General features: G+C 37.3%; 1 protein-coding gene across 1 annotated transcript in view; it reads left to right on the top strand.

Moving 5' to 3' along the window:
* Melk (maternal embryonic leucine zipper kinase) overlaps positions 1 to 19454 on the top strand; it is an 84341-nt gene that overhangs the window by 44457 nt on the left and 20430 nt on the right. The window contains exons 9-11 of the mRNA XM_047525592.1: positions 2184 to 2252; positions 3954 to 4052; positions 14756 to 14842. Of these exons, the coding sequence (XP_047381548.1) occupies positions 2184 to 2252; positions 3954 to 4052; positions 14756 to 14842 (255 nt within the window). The remainder of the gene's footprint in view (positions 1 to 2183; positions 2253 to 3953; positions 4053 to 14755; positions 14843 to 19454) is intronic.

Raw genomic sequence — 19454 nt, 5'->3', positions numbered from 1 at the left:
TTGCTATGTTGGTAAGACTGGCTTTGAACTCGTGATCCTCCTGCCTCAACCTTTGGAGCTGCGGAGATTACAAGCATGTGCCACTGTGCCTGCCTAAATTTATTTTTATTCTTAGATTAATTGTTCTTTTTATTATTGTTTATTAGCCATTTAAACCTTTTTGGAGGGGATTTTAACTGTGAATATTTTTTGTCCATTTTTATTGTATTCCTCCATTTATTCAAAAAATTGAGCACATGCTAGGGTCAGATACTATTCTAAGTGACAAAGTAGACAAAAATTCCTGTGATTAAGGGACTTATATTTGAATGAGGCAAAAATAAATAGAATATAATATGTGATAATAAGGCAGTAAAGCAAATTAAATATGGAAGGTAGGTAGTAGATGGCTGTGGGGGTCAGGGGAGATCTGACTGACACCACTGGTGTTTAAGTGAAGACCTGAAGATTAAAGCACAGGCTCTGCCAATACCTAGCCAAAGTGTTGTAGGCAGAGGGAACAGTGGATGCAAAGACCCTGGAGGCAAGACTGTTTCCTCCTGAAACTGTAGTTTGGTGAGCAAGGGGGAGAATGAGGAGGTAGGTTGGAAAGGTAGTAAGGAGAGTGACTACCCAAGGCCTTGGAGTCACTATAAGGAATTTGGATTTCATTCTAAGTGAGATAGAGATCCATTGGAGAGTTTTAAGTAGTGCTGTGACATGACTTGACCTAATGTTTTCAAAGAACATTGTTGGTGGTAGGTGGAGTCTAGACTTTGGGGAACAGCAGTGGAATGTGTGGACCAGTTAGGACTATTGCAGTATGCCAGATGAGAGATGCCAGTGGCTTGACTGAGCTTGTTGGTGATAGAGGGAATGTTAAGTGATTCTGGATGCATTTTGAACAGAGCCAGTAGATGTTGATGAATTGAGTGTAGGGTGTGAAAGAAAGGGTAATAATGATTCCAAGGTTTTTGGCCTGATGAACTGGTAGAACACAGTTCCATTAACTGATAGGAGAAATGTGGGAAGAATAGGTTTGGTAGTGGTGGTGACATTGTTCTTACTTGTGAGATCTTTTTCAATGCTTTTGTATTTCCATTTAATCTGGGTTAAATTAATTTGTTATACTGTGAATTATGGTTCAACCTTAATTTTTCTTAAATAATTATCTTGTTATCCTAGCATCACTAAACATTTTTTTTTTCTTGCCATATCAGGAATTGAACCTAGGGTTGCTCTACCATTGAACCACACCCCCAACCTTTTTTATTTTGAGACAGGATCTTGCTAAGTTGCCAAGGGTGACCCTGAACTTGTCATCCTCCTGCCCAGCCTCCTGAGTAGCTAGGATTCTGAACATGTGCCACTGTATCTGGTATATCACTAAACAGTTTGATTGCTGCTGTGAGAATTTTTTGTGTTATTTCATCTGAATAGAGAAAGAGGGATTCTGACATGTACTAGTGTTTGGCAACCCCGTCATCTCTTTAATTGATGACATGATGATCTTAATTTCAAACTATACTAGGTTGTAAATATTTGTCTCCTGAGTCTTTTCCATTCCCCAGAGAAGGTACTTGCTTTAGAAAGTGACTTTTATCAGTTTGTCTCAATGATTATAGATTCTTCTTTGTGAATGATATGTGACTTGTTTTTAATCACAGCCTCTGTCCTGCTACAAAATATGCTTTGCTTTTTTGCTATTTTATTTTTCTTTCCTTTCTTATACTGGGAATTGAACCCAGGGCCTTGCAGATATTAGGTAAGCATTCTATCACTAAACTTCATTCTCAGCCCTCAAGTATATTTTCTATGACTTTGTTTTGTTAACTGACAATTACTCTGAGATTATAAACTCCAGTTTGCTTCAGCAATACAAATTGGGTACAGTGGTTTACTTGCTGTCCATGTAATCATACTGTGAATTCCCAAGCCCTATAACATTTACATTTTCTACTGTTACATTCTCTGTGTTCCAATCCTTTTCTTACATTTGAATAATTTAGAGGTGATGATAGTATTTAATTTGCTGGATTTTCTTCTTTAAGGCAAGAAAATGGATTTCTTATTATTAACAATGTTTATTGAATCTCATAGTTGGGTGAAGTTTTCAAATTTGTAGGTAAACCTATAGTATATCATTACCTTAGGAATTTGAGTCAAGGCTGATTGAAAAATTAATGTCTTCTTTGCTTTTGTAGAGAGGGAAATATGATGTTCCTAAGTGGCTCTCTCCCAGTAGCATTCTGCTTCTTCAACAAATGCTGCAGGTAAACTTTGTTATTTATTTTTAATGACAAAAGTCTATCATAATTGTTTGATTCAACTTTTAAGGTATCTATTTTACTACCACATTTATCGTTATGTATTAGCTTAAAAATCAGATTAGCTTTGCAGATAATCCTTCACTATTCCTGCCTTCTTCCTTCCTTTCCATTCTTTCCTTTCTTTCTTACTGGGGATTAAACCAGGGCCTCCCACATGCTACATAAGTGCTCTACCACTGAACTGCACCCTTACCTAGCTGAATCCTTTCTTAATGATGTAACCCCTGCTTTTCTTATTTGTGTGTGTGTGTGTGTGTGTGTGTGTTTGTGTGTGTGTACTGGGATTAAACTCAGTGGCATTTGACCACTGAGCCACATCCCCAGCCCTATGTTGTATTTTATTTAGCACCTTACTTTTGCTGAGGCTGGTTTTGAACTCTTGATTCTTCTGCCTCAGTCTCCCGAGCTGTTGGAATTACAGGTGTGCGCCACCATGCCCATCATTCTTACTTTTTCTTGAGCATTGTCTGTTTTTTTTAACCAGTTTTTGTTCCACTTGCTTCCATTTTCTTGTTCCCTCCCTGTGTAATAGGTATACAGAAGATACTGAGTGATTGCTTGAATGAGCCGATGTATAATTGAGTCCTGTGACCTAGTGCAATGGATCTCAAACTTTATCATGTGTCAGAATAGCCAGATGGGCTTGTTAATACGTAGCTTACTGGGCCCCACTCTCAGAGTATCTGATTTAGCAGATCTAGGGCAGGGCTAAGAATTTGCATTTCGAACAAGCTCTTAGGTGACGCTGGTGCTGGTAGTCTTGGGACCATACTCTAAGAACCACTGATTTAGTAGAATGAATCTCTGAGGGTGAAAGTCTAGGTGTCTACCCTATTCATCAGTAGGCATACCACCTAAACTGGTTTTGATCTATAAAATGGGGTTCTGAGCCTGCCTCACTGCTTTGCAATGTTAGAAGGATAAAATGAGATTGCTATGAAACGGTTTGAAAATATGAGTATCTTAGTAGTGCAATATTTTATTCATTATGTATTCAGGAATATCTTCCACTTTTTCCATCTATTAAGCCATCTCCACCTCTTTTATTCAAAATTTACCTCAGGCTCACCCACCTTGATTAAGTAGGGCCAGGCCACCAAATCTCCATAATGAGATTGAAAACGCCTCTTCCTTTCTTCTGGACTCCAAAAACTTAATCTTTGTTGATTAATTTTTCTCTCCTCACACTTGAAAATTACAAATGGGAAAGAAAGGTGTGCTTTTCAACTTGTTCTATGTGAATGTAAGCTCATTGGAGGTAGAGATTGCATATTCAATATGAATGCCCTGCATTGTGACTGCTTGAATATTAAATTGGTGAATATTTCCTGTGAATAGGTTTTCCAGCGAAAGACTATTACATCATACAATAGATTGACTGAACTTCATGAATAATGTCCATACCAATGAAGTTCATGTTTGTTAAACATTTTTCTTCTAATCCTGTGTTGGTTGCTATAGTTTTCTTGCCTCTATTGCCTTTTTAAAAGAATTTATTCCAAGGCCATTTTAAGGTCTTTGACAGCATTTTTGTGATGATAAAGTTTACATCTGTTCTGGTACATTTTGAGTTCTCAAGAGGAAAGGTGTTCTGTGTTCTCTATTTGAAATGTTAATCTCTAGCTGCTTCTTAATGACCACTAGGTGGACCCAAAGAAACGGATTTCTATGAAAAATCTGTTGAACCATCCCTGGATCATGCAAGATTACAACTGTCCTGTTGAGTGGCAAAGCAAGAATTCTGTAAGTAAAATGAAATCCAGTAGAATTTTTTTAAAAAAACTTTGATCTTTGTAAGAATTCAGGACCTACAGTGTTGTGATCTAAATAAAAATGCAAATGCAAGTTGTAGATTTACTCATGAGATTGTTGTTTGGGAAACATACCTGATCATATATTTGCCTGTTAATCTCTAGTACAGTGAGTGGTTCCGTAATCTGGACTGCATATGAAAATCATGTGGGACCTTAAAATAAAACAATGCCCACTCCCCACCCAAGAACACTTAAATGAATATTTTTAAAAGCTCGTAGGTGTTTCTCATGTGAAGTCAGGATTGTGAACAGTGCTCTGGGAGTCCTGGGCAAGTTACTTAATTTTGCTAAACCTATTTATTCATCTGTAAAATATAGGTTAAACCAGTTCTACTTCCCCAAGTAGTTATAAGTTATAATGGTTCTCAAACTTTTTTTGTCTAAGGACTCTTTTACATCATTTAAAATTTACAGTAATAAACCTATCACATATAATATATATATAGGTTTTTTTTGTACTGGAGATTGAACCCAAGGGTACTTTACCACTGAGCTAAATCCCCAGCCCTTTTTATTTTCAGATAGGGTCTCACAAAGTCATTTAGGGTCTTGCTAAGTTGCTGAGGCTAGTCTCACACTTGTGATGCTCCTGCCTCAGTGTTCTGAGTCACTGGGATTATAGGTGTGTGCCACTGCATCTGGCCATGTCACAAATTTTTTATGAAGGTAGTCTATTTAAAAAATAAATTTAACTGGGTGGTGTGGCACACGCCTGTAATCCCAGCAACTTGGGAGAGGCTGAGACAAGAGAATTGCAAGTTTAAGACCAGTGCAGCAACTTAGTGAGGCCCTAAGCAACTTAATGAGACCCTGTCTCAAATAAAAAATAAAAAGGACTGGGGATGTACTCAGTGGTAGAGAACCCCTGGGTTAAATCCTCAGTGCTCCCCACCCCAGAAAATTTTTTTCTTAGCAAAAAGAGTGGCATGTTTTGCATCTTTGTATATTTTAATGTATTTATTTTAAAAAATTATTTATTCTTTTTATTTTTTACAGACTGCATTTTGATTCATTGTACACAAATGGGGTACATCATTTCGTTTCTTTGGTTGTACATGATATAGATTCATACTTCTCATATAATCGTACACATACATAGGGTAATGATGTCTGTCTTATTCCACCATTTTTCATACCCCCCCTCATTTCCTTCTATATAATCTAAAGTTCTTCCGTTTGCATTTTTTTGTTTTTTGTTTTTTTTAAAGTTTGGTTTAAGTCAGGTGCAGTGGTATGCACCTGTAATCCCAGCAGTTTCAGAGACTGAAGGAGGAGGACTGCAAATTCAAAGCCAAAGTCAGTCTCAGTAACTTATTGAGACCCTGTCTCAAAGGAAAAAACAACAACAATAAAACGGGCTGGGGGTGTGGCTCAATGGGTTCAATCCCTTGTAACAACAACAATAAAGTCTGGTTTAATGGAAGACATCTGTACAGTTGACTCCTTCTGTATTCAGTCTGAATATGTTATTTTGAAGGAAGAATATTTGAAGAAAATGCAGCCTCTTGCAGATGTAGTAGGAAAAGGGAAAAATATTTTAATAGCTCTTTCAGATATTCTTGATAATCCATTAACTCTTGGCAAGTGGTAGTTTCTTTTTTTTTTTTTTGGTACTGGTTTTAAACCCGTGGGCACTCAACCACTGAGCCACATTCCCAGCCCTTTTTTGTATTTTATTTAGTGATAGGGTCTCACTGAGTTGCTTAGTGCCTTACTAAGTTGCTGAGAATGCCTTTGAACTTGGGATCCTCCTTCCTCAATCTCCTGAGCCACTGGAATTACAGTAGTGCACCACCAACTTGGTTTATTAAAGATTAGTTACGTGTAGAATCTGAAACCTTATTAATTAATTCTTTATACTCTATCTCACAAAATCCACTCATTGGTCCTTTGACTCTTTTCCCCATATACTGGTCCTTTTGAAAATTCTTGTTCACTGAGCTGTGCAAATCTTCCAGATGTTAATACATTTCACTATACAATATTTTAAAAAATTTTGTTCCTTAAAATCATTACTAATCTCATCAGAGAAAGTATTTGAAAGCTGTCAAGTTCATGTTGGCAGATATTTTCCAAAATTCTAATTTTTGTTTGAAAACTCAAATTATATCATTGGCAACAAATGCTGTCAGTTAATTTCCTTGAGGTAACAAATTCACTTTGTTTAATAAAATGTCCGCTGAATATCCAAGTATAAATTAATAACGATAGTTTGTCAGTGTTCTTTCAAATAAAAATAGTGTTCTGTGAAAAAATTGACTGGGCTAGTAACTCGGCCACAGAGGTGCTTTTCCTCCAGACAGCCATCATACTTTTGTGTACAGAAGCACATCATACATTCTTTGTGTTTTATCACACACTGTATTAAAAACACGTGTACTTAGGTTGAAACTTAATAAAATTAATACTTTCACTGCTTTATCAAGGACTTAGTTGTGTTTGCATTTTGTGTGTGTGTGTGTGTGTGTGCTGGCGATTAAACCTTGGGCCTCACACATGCTAGGCAAGTGCTCTACCACTGAGCTACACCTCTGATCCTTATCAAGGACTTAATCAAAACTGACTTTTACTGTAGTATGCTGATTTAAAATCCTTTGGGTATATACTGAGGAGTGGGGTAACTGGGATAAATGTTTGTTCCATTCCAGATTTTTCTGAGGAATCTCCATACTGTTTACCAGAGTGGTTGCACCAATTTGCAGTTCCACCAGCAGTGTATGAGTGTACCTTTCCATTTGCCATCAAATGGATAGATCTGGAGACTTATCATGCTAAGTGAAATAAGCCAATCCCCAAAAGCTGAGGGTTGAATATTTTCTCTGATACATGGAAGCTAACCCACAGTAAGGGGGTAGTAGTGAATGGAAGAATAGGAGTTCAGTAGATTAGACAATGGAGAATGGAGCGGGTGGGGAGATAGGGAAAGGAAAGACATATAGAATGAATCTGATATAATTTTCCCATGTACATATATGAAAATAACACAGTGAATCCTACCTTCATGTACATCAATAAGAATGGGATCCTAACTAGAATAAAATATATTTCATGCTTATATAATTATATCAAAATGGATTCTGCTGTGATATATAACTAAAAGAACAAAAAAGTTGAAAGCCATTAAAAAAGAAATAAAGAAACTGGATTTTGAACTGTGAGCACACAACAAAAAATACAATGTCTTAGTACAGTTTTGTGCCACCACATTGATTTGTACTAAGGCACTAGCATTGTTATTCATCATGCTCTGTTTTTGTGCCATCAGTACAAATGTCAGGACTATGAAAAATGAAATACAGTATTATTAAAAAAATAGTTGACTTTGGAGACCCTCAGGGGTCTACAGATCACTCTTTGAAAAACAGTCAAATATATAAGCAGGAGAACTCAAAAAGCATTAAGTGCTATTCATGTTTAAACAGTTATTTAAATATTATACAAATACTTTTAAAAACAAATGTCGTCTTAATCTTGGTAAGAATTAGACATTACTAAAGGATATGTATATGTTTATTTGTTAACTATTGGTATATAAAAAACCACCTCAAATCTAGTGGCTTAAAATAATACTAATTTATAATTTTTGGGACTAGCAATTTGGGCTGGGTTTAACTGGGCAGCAGTTCTCATGCTGATTGTTGCCTGGCATGGCTCATGTGGCTTCAGTCATCAGCTAATTTTAGTAGGGGTGACTGGTCCAAGCCTCACTCAAAACACTGGCTGTTTGCTGGGCCATGCGGGTCCAGCAGGCTTGTGTGGGCTACTTCATATGGTGACTATTCTAAAAGAAGAAAGAAAGAGGACAAACCCTAACACCTAAACATTTCACAAGCCTTTGCTTGCATTGTCCCACCAATGTCTCATTGGCCAAAGCAAAACACATGTCTGGGCCCAGAACCACTATGGAAGGTGACTCTGAGGTCAGTATAATTCTTTTATTTGTAGATTAGGAAACTAAGACAAAAAAACAAACAAAAAACCCCAACCAACCAACCAGATAACAAACAAAAAAACAATTTAAGAAATAATTTAATGAGAAGAGTGGCATTGCTTTATAGTTTCATACTTTTGCAATTTTTCTGGTTTAATAGAAACTTGGATATACTTATCTGCTTGTGCATTCATCTTGCTTTGATATGTTTTAAAAAAAGTTTTTTTTAGTTATAGATGGACACAGTACCTTTATTTATTTATTTTTATGTGGTGCTGAGGATCAAACCCAGTGCCTCACACATTCGAGGTAAGCACTCTACCACTGAGCTACAACTCTAGCCCATGATATATTGTTTTAATTGAAGCATATGAAGAAAATACAGCCTCATATACATATATTATAAGAAAAGGGATAAGTATTTTAATAACCTTTTCAGATAGTTGGGGATATTCTGATATTCTACCAAAAATTCTGCAGTGGAGTGGTACATGCACTTGTGTCAACAGTAACTTAGAAATGTGTTTCACACTGAGGGTGCTGGGGATGTTGCTCAGTAGTAGAATGTACCTGGGTTCAATCCCCAGTACTAGAAAAAAAAATTAAAAAATAAAAACCTATTCAGTTAAAAAAAAAAAAAAAGAAGAAGAAAGAAATGTGTTTCAGACATGCTGTAGTGTAGACTTGGCATAGTAGTGACATGTTTGCTTTCTAGAATAATCACACCAATCCCAGTAGCCAACTGGTCTTGGAAAAACAGACTTTATTTGATTTGAGCCCTTTCTCATTCTTTTCCCCACTATTATGACCATGTAACCTGAGCTAAAATCCTTCCTGATTCTCTTTTGGCTCTCAACTCCTAGAATTTCTCTTATATTCTTCCTGGTCCTCCATGATATCTTTAAAAGCAATTGAGCAAACAACTTAATTCTAGTAATTATCAATGCTGAGAGCCTAAGAACTGTGCAGCAGAACCAGAGAAGTTTATGTGCTCCTTGTAAGGTGGGTGGTGCAAATGCCTATGTTCAACCATTGGGGGTCATTGTTTCTCCATGTGTGGAGGGCTTTGCATGCATTCTCAGCCATGATCCTGCAGAATAGGATACACAGAAAAGATACCAAAGTGAAGAAAGTCTCTGTTTTCAACAACCCAAAAAGTTTTTTATTTGGTATAAAATAAAATATATAGCTTGGCATGGTGGTATATACTTGGTGTAATCCAAGCTCTTTGGGAGGCTGAGGCAAGAGGATCACAAGTTAAGAGGCCAGCCTCAGAAACTTTGTGAGACTCTGTCTCAAAATTAAAAATAACCAGATCTGGGGCTATATAGCTCAGTAGTAGGAATACCCCTGGGTTCAATCCTCAGAACTTGAGGTGGGGGAATAAAGTAAAACATAAAGTTTTCAGTGTTCCTAGAGTATGTGGTTTTCCTTACATCTTAATATAATAATTACTAGTAATTGTTAAGTACTTAGAATCGTTTTCCATTATAATAAGGGCCATTATAATTAGTAGTATAATTATGCTACCCTATAATATAGATATAATTCTTAGAATAATACCTCTAAGAATCAGGCATTATGCTAGAGACTTTTTTTTTTAAGTTTTTGAAACCCATTCAGTCCTCATATTAACACAGGTCTTCTGAGGTAGGTATTGTTATTACTTCTGTTTTTTCAAATAGAGTAACTGAGTCACGGAATCATTAAGTAACTTGCCTACACTCAAACAACTAATAAGCATAGAACCAGGATTTGAATCCAGATGGAAGGGCTGTGGCACTGAATGAATCTGATAGGTCAGCTGGTTTAAGCTCAAATCCTGTATCCTGTGCATCTGCAGCCTTTGTGGCAAGACATTACATGTGTGGTCTTTACTGAAACAGAGTCAGAGAGAGGTGATGTTGTGGTATAGTAGAAAAATCCTTGGGCTAGAAATGAAAAATGCCAGTCTTGAGTGATATCAGTAGTCTTCATTTTATTATCTCTGATGTGGGTATTTCGATGTCAATCTTCCTGTGCATGTTTGGGTATATTTTGCCATTTATAAAGTACTTTTACTTGTAGGGACTCTTCCCTGTTTTGTCTGCTTTACAGAGCTGTTGCAGGATCTAATGAGTTTTATGTGGAAGAGGTATGAGGGATTGTTACTTTTTGAAATATTTGTTTTTTTTTTTTCTTTCAGTGTTGTATTTTATCAAGAATAAGTTATAAGTAATTCAGATTTACTTGGATATTTAAAGTATATATGCTGTAATAAACTATGCATGATTTCCTCCTGCCATTTCTATGCACAGCTCTAGTATCCAAGTATTGTAGCAAATGGAAGTTATATTCAGTTCCATTTTCTACACTAGTGAACAGGAAATGTAGCTGGCACGGATAATCCAAAATAATAATAGTTTTTTATATACATTTTTGTTTTTAACCTAACTTGAATATATGCAACTGAGAATTCAGAGCACATTAAACAAAGTATGGAGCCCCTTTGGAAAACCCAGATTGAGATAAGCCATGATTTTCAGACACTGTATGTCTTCCAACCCACGCCTTTCATTTTTTCCAGTTCAGGAGTCCAGAAGAAAAGATAGCACCCTCTTCTTACCCTTGCCATACAAACCTTGTAGTAAAAGTATAGAGTAGGAGGCTGTGGAGGAGAGAGGATTTAAGAAAAAAAAAACAACTTTTTAAACATTTAATTCTTCAACTTTGATACACACAAATGCTATTATGGGGGTTTAGGGAGGGACTGGAGAGGGATGGGTTACAGCCTCCATTGGGATCAGAGTGTCCACAGTGTTACTTATAAATTATATTACACCAGTTTTATTTACTGATCTAGGTAGCCAGAGGATAGAATGATATACAGTGTCAAGTAAACACATTCATACTGGGGTAAGGGATACTGGCAGGAGACCCAGCTTTTTAACATCAAAAAAGGTATATTTAGCAAAAGTTACAGAAAAAAGACCAAACAAGCTAGTTTGTTAGAAAATTCCACTTTCATAGGGTTTGCTGTTATGCTTGTGTCTATGAAGGGAATGCCTCCAGTCATCTCCTTCCTAAGGGAGGGGAAAGAGTTGCAAATTTGGGGGCCATCTCCCAGCATGACTGGAGACCCTTGGAATGTCTGTCCCTCTGTCCACGTGGCTACCTGAGAGCAGCAACTCCAGAGTGCAGAGGGAGAAGCAGGGAGGGAAGCGCCCCATTGACAAATGAGTACAGAGATCCAGATAGGTGTGTGTGAACAGACTATAGGATAAAGGAGGTGGCAGGACAAGTCCTGGCTCTTCCTCTAGTACTGCAGTCTTTCCCTATCTGTCCCCATGTCACACTGTCCCCATGAGAAAGCTCAGGTCCTGACCATTTACTTTCCATCATTACAATCCCACGAGGAATTCTCCTCAAAACATGCAGGACTAGTGTACTAATGTTCCCCGAGCACCACCAAGAAAGTCCAAAGGTCATCACCCCCACCCCAAGACACTGCCCAACCCAACTCCCCCCAGGGCCATGCCCAGCCACCAGGAGTTGAGGAAATGGAGCATTGGTCTTTGTCCACTCTTAAACCCACCTTGACCTGCAGCACCTGGAGTCAGTCCCTCACCTTCAGGAAAGCCACAAAAGAAACATTGCTCCTGTGGGGGAGATATGGAGAGTCCCAGCAGCCTTGCCTCCCACCTTGGGACCCTGGGTGTTCTGGCTTCTCATCTGACCTCAATCCAACACTGTCCCCAATTCAGATGGAGAAGTTCCCAGTTGCCTTCTAGGGTTCACCTTTCTCTGAACAGCCCATGATCAAGACCTTGCTTAGAGGCATGATAGCCAAAATCTTGGCCTTGGCCAGACCCGATCCTATCTCTACCACCACCCTATTGGAACACAGGCTCAGGGCAAGCTCAATATGAGAGAGGATTTTTTTAAGTGTGTAACTGAAGATCATTTAGAGAACCCCCTAGATATTTCTCTTCTTGCTTGAACAATGATGACAGGGATAAGAAGATACTTAACTGGGTGTTAAACTATTTGAACTTCTGAGGTTGAGGTCATCCTAAAGGGGAAAATCTACAGTTGTAGGAGCTGCCCAAAGCAACACAATGAAAACTTCCTCTAAGCACTTTGGACTTGCACAGTACCACTATTATAAACCTTTGTGGTCTCCACTTTCCCCGTAACCCATGAGGTTATGCTTATACGAGCCAACAGTGCAAGTTTGTCTCAGTCTGTTCAAGCTGCTGTAACAAAATACCATGCATAAGTTGATGAAATTTATTTCTCCCCTTTCTGTAATCTTGGAATTTTAAGATCAAGATGCTAGCCCTTTTGCTGTATGGTGATGGCCTGCATTCTTGTTTATAGTTGGTTCTCTTGTACTCTATCGCCCTCTCTTGTACTCTATCGCCCACGGTTGAAGGCGGGTGAGTGATCTCTTTCAGGCGACTTTTATAGACCCCACTTCCTAATCCTGTCACATTGGTTTCAACATATTAATGTTAGGGGACACAAACATTCAGACCACAGCAAAGTCATTTATTGTTTTTCTCTTTTTTTAATTGATTTTCTCTTTTTATGATTTCATGATGCTTTTCTCTTGAGCGTATTGTTACAAGTGTATCCTTAAAAGGAAAGTCAAGCTATTGTTCTGCCTTATGCTGACCAAACCTCTCTTTCATATTTTGTTTGGTTCTGAATACCTTACCTTGAAGGTCAATGACAACCTGGCATCTGTGGTCTAAAAAAATGTGGCAGAATGATACAAGGGAGTTAATCATTTGAAAGTGGTTGAAGAAGCTGGACATGGTGGTGATGGTGCCTGCCTGTAACCCCAGTGGCTCTGGAGGCTGAGGCAGGATTGCAAGTTCAAAACCAGTCCCAGCAAAAGTGAGGCACTAAGCAACTCAGTGAGACCCTGTCTCTAAATAAAATACAAAATAGGGCTGGGGATGTGTCTCAGAGGTAGAGTGCCCCTGAGTTCAATCCCCAGTACCAAAAAAAAAAAAAAAAAAAAAAAAAGGTGATTGAAGAAACTGGAAAAGAAAAAAACTTGGGAAGTTTGCCTATAATAGGAATATTCAAGTTTATGAAAGGATCTTCTATCAAAGAGGAAATAAACTATCAGTAAAAGTAGTTAATCATTTTGTAAGGACCTAGTCTGCTTAAATGTTGTGCTAGGTACAACATTTGTTACATGCATTTGTTACATGCATTGCAAGGACTATACCATCTTTTACAGATGATGAAGCTGAGGCTCAAAGGTGTAATCATGGTCACATAATTATAAAGTAGTATCACAGTTTAAACCAAAGTTTGTCTAATTCCAAAACCTGGACTATGTGTGGTGTCATGTCTGTAATTCCATGGCTTGGGAGTCTAAGGCTGAAGGATCACTAGTTCAAAGCCAACCTCAGCAATTTAGTAAGGCACTAAGCAACTCAGCGAGACCCTGTCTCTAAATAAAATATAAAAAAGGGCTGGGGATGTGACTCAGTGTTAAGCACCCCTGAGTTCAGTCCCTGGCACCAAATAAAAACAACAACAACAACAACAAAATAAAATCTGTTAGCTGTCTGTGTACCAACTCATAGTGGATAGTCAAAGGGAGACAGACCTCAGGCAACAGGGAAAAGCTAACCATCGGAATGGTTCTGAGTTTCTTGTATAAGCGAACTTGAAGCAGGAAGTAGAACATTACTTCTTAGGGTTGTCATGAAGAAAACATCTTACATTGGGGAAGATGAGCTTTAACATTACTTTCCTTAGGATTCTTTTCAAATGTGATCTTCTGAACTCCTTCCTAGGTCCTGCCTTTTTGTTCTCAGTGATCCAGATTGAGTTCATTTTTTTACCCCATTTTTGTCCCATGATGCAGGAATCCGAATACTTGGATAATTTCCATCCTTAAGTAAAATGAAAGTTTTGTAGAAACTTTCACTTATTTCTTTAAAAATTACATCTTTCTGTATGTTCGGCACACTGATTACTGTGTAGCATCTATGGCATCATCACAAAGGCTCCTTGGATTGTGTTGACTTAAACATAACCTGAGGTACAATATGGTACTGGTCCGAGCCACTTTTTTAACACTGTCGTACCTTGATGGCTGCTCTTTGATAAAAATGTCAGTGTAGCTCTTGCAGTAGGGGAGGGGTGCATAGTCTCTTTGCTACACTAAGACATTTTAAAAATTGGTCAGTTGACAAGGGGGATATGAAGAGCTGGGAAATGCTTATTATCATTTGATCACATCTTAAAAATGATGAGGAATGTTAGACTGGGAATATAGCTCAGTGGTAGAGCACTTTCTAGCTTGAGTGAGTACCTGGGTTCAATCCTCAACAGTGCAAGAAAAAAATAAAAAGACTTTAAGGAATGTTGATTTTCTTTCTTTCCACATTTTTTATTGGTGCATTGGGGTCATAATAATGATGGGATTTGTTGTTACATATTCATAACATGAATATAATATAATTTAGCCAGTATCACTCCCCAACACTTCCCCCTTCCTCCCTGCCTCAGAAATGTTGATTTTCTTAAGGAATGTGAATGCTGGGGAGTGATGTTAAATCCCAAAGTTTGACAAATTCATATTGTTTTTACTTGTTGTTATTTGGGCTTATAAAATAATTATGCTGATTTGTAAGTTTGGAAACAAATAATTTGTAATTTTTTGTTAATCAAATTTATACAATTTTTTTTTGTAGTTTATTCACCTTGATGATGATTGCGTAACAGAACTTTCTGTACATCACAGAAACAACAGGCAAACAATGGAGGATTTAATTTCATTGGTAAGAAATACAACATGATTTAGGATAATATCTTTTGTTTCGTTGTTTATGTTATTAGTATATTAATAAAGATAGTATTTTCAGACCTGTAATTTTGTCATCAATATAAATATTATACTTATTTACATTTATGTATGATTTCAGTGCAATTTTTTCTGATGTCTCCTGGATGTCCTCTTTACATGAATACTCTTTACTTAAGACATTGATTAAGAATACTGATAGGGAATAAATAATTAAGGAACAGAGCAAACTAATCCACAGAGAATTGACAGTTCTAATTTTCACTACTTTAGAGTTTTTAACATAGAAATCTGGTTCTGCTGTAAAAATGAGGTAAATACTTCTTAATTAAAAAACCTGGTAGTGTCATATCATTCCCAAGATACGAACCAAATACCATAAAATTATCAAGATTTCTGATGTCAAATCATTTTAACTCAGATGCTCAATGTCTGGATTTTTCCTGTATCTTTTTCCTCGAAATAGAGGCATTTACAGCTGTCTCTGAGTGCAATCTAATATGGTAGGCCAGGATCATACGTAGCTTTGCTTCTGGTTCAGTACTGTCTTTTATCACTTATGATTTGTATTTGTTTTTTCTGTTCTCCAACTTGAAAGGTAGAGACCTTAATCAGATTAAAAAAAAATTGAATAAAGCTTTACTTAAAGCATAATTCTTTTTAGTGAGGAGGATATATAAAGGAAATCTTTTGAATGATCTAATGAGCAAAGACTCTGAAATATGAATGGAAAATGGAAGTATAATTTATTTTTTCATGGGGAATGCCTTTAGCGGAATGGCAAGAATTGGAAATTACTGGAAGATTAACATGTCTTTATTCTTGTAACAAAATTTGAAAAAAAATTGTATGCCTTATTCTTTGGGATGATCTTTAATAGAAGACTATATTTCAAATACAAAAATTTTCTTTTAAAATTTTATAGAGTTTTTGAACACCTACAAGAGTAGAGAAACTAGTATAACAATGAATTTCAATGTACTCACAACCCACTTTCCACAGTTATTAATGTTTTGCCAGTTTTAACTATATCCTAACCACCTTTATCTTTTCTGACTGAAATGCTTCAGAGAAAATTCCAGATATCGTGTCATTTTATCTAGGAAAAATTCGATGAGACCCCCAGACTTTTAAAATCTGAATCTTAAAAGTAACATATTGGGACTGGGGTTGTGGCTCAGCAGTAGAATACTCTCCTAGCACGTGTGAGGCACTGGGTTTGATCCTCAGCACCACATAAAAATAAATAAATAAATAAAAGGTATTGTGTCCATCTACAACTATAAAATATCTTTAGAAAAAAAGGTGACATACCCAGCTAGGACAGTGATGCATGTGTGTAGTCACAACTACTCAGGAGGCTGATGAGGGAGGATTACAAATTTGAGCCAGCCTGGGTAACTTCTCAAGGTTCTTTCTCAAAAAGAATGACTGGAGATGTAGCACAGTGATATAGTGTCCCTGGGTTCAATCCCTAGTACCACCAAAAAAAAAAAAAAGTCTTTTATGTGGTATCCTTTATCATGAAATCTCTACATATAATATCCAGACTTAAAAGTAAAATATGAATTAATTGCTTTCCTTACTTGTAGTGTAGAAAATGATATTGAAGCATATTAGAGATTATTTTCTTTTGGTACATTTCTCCAAAGCTGTCAGTTATTCCAAAAGTTGAGCATGACTGACATTGAGCCTGCAGTGAGCAAAGTAATAGTTTTTCTTCTTTATATTTTTATTCTTGAAAAAAACATTTTTTTTTTTAAATTGTAGATGGACACAATACGTTATTTACTATTTTTTCCCTTTGTTGCTGAGGATTGAAACCAGTGCCTCACCTGCACTAGGCAAGCACTCTACCACTGAGCTACAACTCCAGCCCCTATATTTTTATTCTCAAATACTTGTTTATTCTCATGTTCAGTTCTAGGGATGACTAGGATACAGGCTGCTTCCTATAGATCAGATTCTCAACTGTGGCTGTATATGGCATCATTTGGCAGCCTTAAAAAAGAGTTCTGATTTTCAAGTCCTACTCCTAGAGGTTGTAATTCAGTTGGTGTGGGGTGTTACCTAGGCACTGGAATTTTTAAAAGCTTCTCAGATGATTGCGTTGTGCAGGTAGGAGTTAAGAAACCCTGTTTCAGATTTTTGCTATTCAAAGTGTAATCCAGGACCAGCAACATCAGTATCCCTACGGTGCTTGTTAGAAATGCAGACCCTCAGGCCCCATAATAGACCTACTGAATCAGAATCTGTATTTTAATAAAATTCCCAAGTGATTCACATGTACATTAAAACTTGAAAAATGTTGGTCTAGGTCAGTTTTTCTCAACCAGGAGTGATTTTTGCCTGTCTGGGTATATTTGCCAATATCTGAAGACATTTTTTAGTTATTACAACTAGGGTGTGTATATATTAATGGTGTCTAGTGGGGTAGAGGCCAGAGATGCTGCTAAGCATCCTACAATGCACAGAATAGTCCTTTACAATAAAGAATTATCTAGGCCAGAAGTTAGTGCTAAATTTGAGGTCCCTAGTCTAAGTAGTAACAGAGAATTGACATTAGTTTTAGGTATTTTCTAATGTGAAGAGCCCTGAGAAAACCAAGTTTGAGATTAGCTAGGGCCTGTTATAATTATTGTGGCATCTTGGAAAAGTTCTGCTTTTACTTTTGGGGTCGATTAGACAGGACAAAGAGAGAAAGAAAGATTCACTATGATCCAGGCTGGTCTGGTACTGCTAATCTTTGTGTAAAGACAGAGAAACATTATTCCCAAATATTCATCTCTTGCGGAACTCCCACTTCATATTGTGTGTGTGAGCACTCCTGAACTGCTTTTTATATGCAGTAGAGTCTCTTATGACTCATGATGTTGAGCCCCACTGTGATTCTTAACACTGGTACTAGAGCTTTCCACTTATTACTCTCCTTACTTTCCCCCATTCCTGCAGCAGGGAGTAGTTCTAGATTGTGGGAGCAGCCAGTTATCTGAAAGGGGAAGTTCACTGACAGTCATATGTGCATGTGAGAACCTGTTCAGACCAAGACAAATCCTTTCCTTTACCTGCCTGATGTGAATACCCATGTGTTTTAAAGATGGAGGGCCTCAGGCGGAGGGTCATGGGAGGGTTAGAGGATCACTCCTCAATTTATCTAACCCTCTAACCCAGTAGCTGCCTCTTCAGCCCAGGTGCCTATGAACTTATTTAACATTAACTGAGGGTTTAAAAATGTTTTAATTTTCTAGAAATGGAAATTTCTAATAGGTAAAGAATCACTTTTAGACATTTGACTTTCAAAAGAGGGAACTGCCTAAAAGATAAGGGAGACAGCTGTGTTAGGCTTTTGGATTGACATCATCTGAAAGCATAACTAATGTGTTGATTTATCTGTTATTGAACACAGAACTCCCTTGTGCATCTTATCAAAATGAGAAGTATACAGTGGCTCTGGCCAGGAAGTTTATAAAAAGAATTTTTTTTTTTTTTCTTTTAAACTTGGGGAAAAGGTTTAGAGGATGGTTGTATGTCTCCTAGGCATGTTTAGGAAAAACCCATCTAGCTGGGTGCAGAGGGCCTGATATCCCAGTGGCTCAGGCTGAGTCAGGAGGATCTCAAGGTCAAACCCAGCCTCAGCAAATTAGTGAGGCCTTAACTAACTCAGTGAGGCCCTGTCTCAAAATAAAAAAGGATTGGGGATGTGGCCTGGTGGATAAGCATCTTATGCCTGGATAATGTTATACCATCATTGATAAGAAAATGACAACTCTTTTCTCATCCACTGTCTCTAATCAGTTTCTAACATCTCTTTCAAAAAAAAGTTGGCTACAAGATACAATAGGTGTGGGAAATAGGGAAAAATCTTTAATGAAGTGTTTGGAAAGTTGAGGTGATTGTAACTATTTAGTTGTCACCCAGTTCCCAGGTACCTTCTCCATGAAGCCTGTTCTTCTTTTCCTCTGCCTTGTCAAGATTAAAGGTAACTTTCCATGCTAATTTGTCATAGTGTTTTTATACTTTATCCAATAGATCGATTGGGCCATCATGCAAATTTCAGAGCATATGCTATGATTAGGGCTGCCTAAAATATTAAATGATAAAATTTATTAATAAAAACAGTTGGTGGGCTGGGGTTGTGACTCAGTGGTAGAGTGCTCGCCTACCTGGTTTGAGGCCATGGGTTTGATCCTCAGTACCACATAAAAATAAACAAAGGAATTGTGTCTATCTACAATTAAAATATTAAAAAAAAAAAAACCAGTTGATAGTTGACTTCTTTAAGTCATGTACTTTGTGAGGGAGTGCCACAGCATTAAATACTCAGTACTGGCCAGATATGGTGGCACATACCTGTAATCCCATCAATTTAGGGACTGAGGCAGGAGGAGGATCACAATTTCAAGGGTACCCTGGGCAGCTCGGTGGGATCTGTCTAAAAAATAAAAGTTAAAAAGAACTGGGGGTATATCTCAACCTTAGAGTACCCCTGGGTACTATCCCCTGTACCATAGAAATTAAAAAGCTGCATTAACATTAAAAAAAATTCAGTACTTTTAAAATTTAACACTTGTAGGGCAGAGCCTTGTAGT

This window comes from Sciurus carolinensis, chromosome 14 (assembly GCF_902686445.1).
Source record: "Sciurus carolinensis chromosome 14, mSciCar1.2, whole genome shotgun sequence".
In the NCBI taxonomy this organism is placed as follows: domain Eukaryota; kingdom Metazoa; phylum Chordata; class Mammalia; order Rodentia; family Sciuridae; genus Sciurus; species Sciurus carolinensis.
Note: the sequence above shows the minus strand (reverse complement) of the source record. Positions and strands in the feature narration are given on the sequence as shown.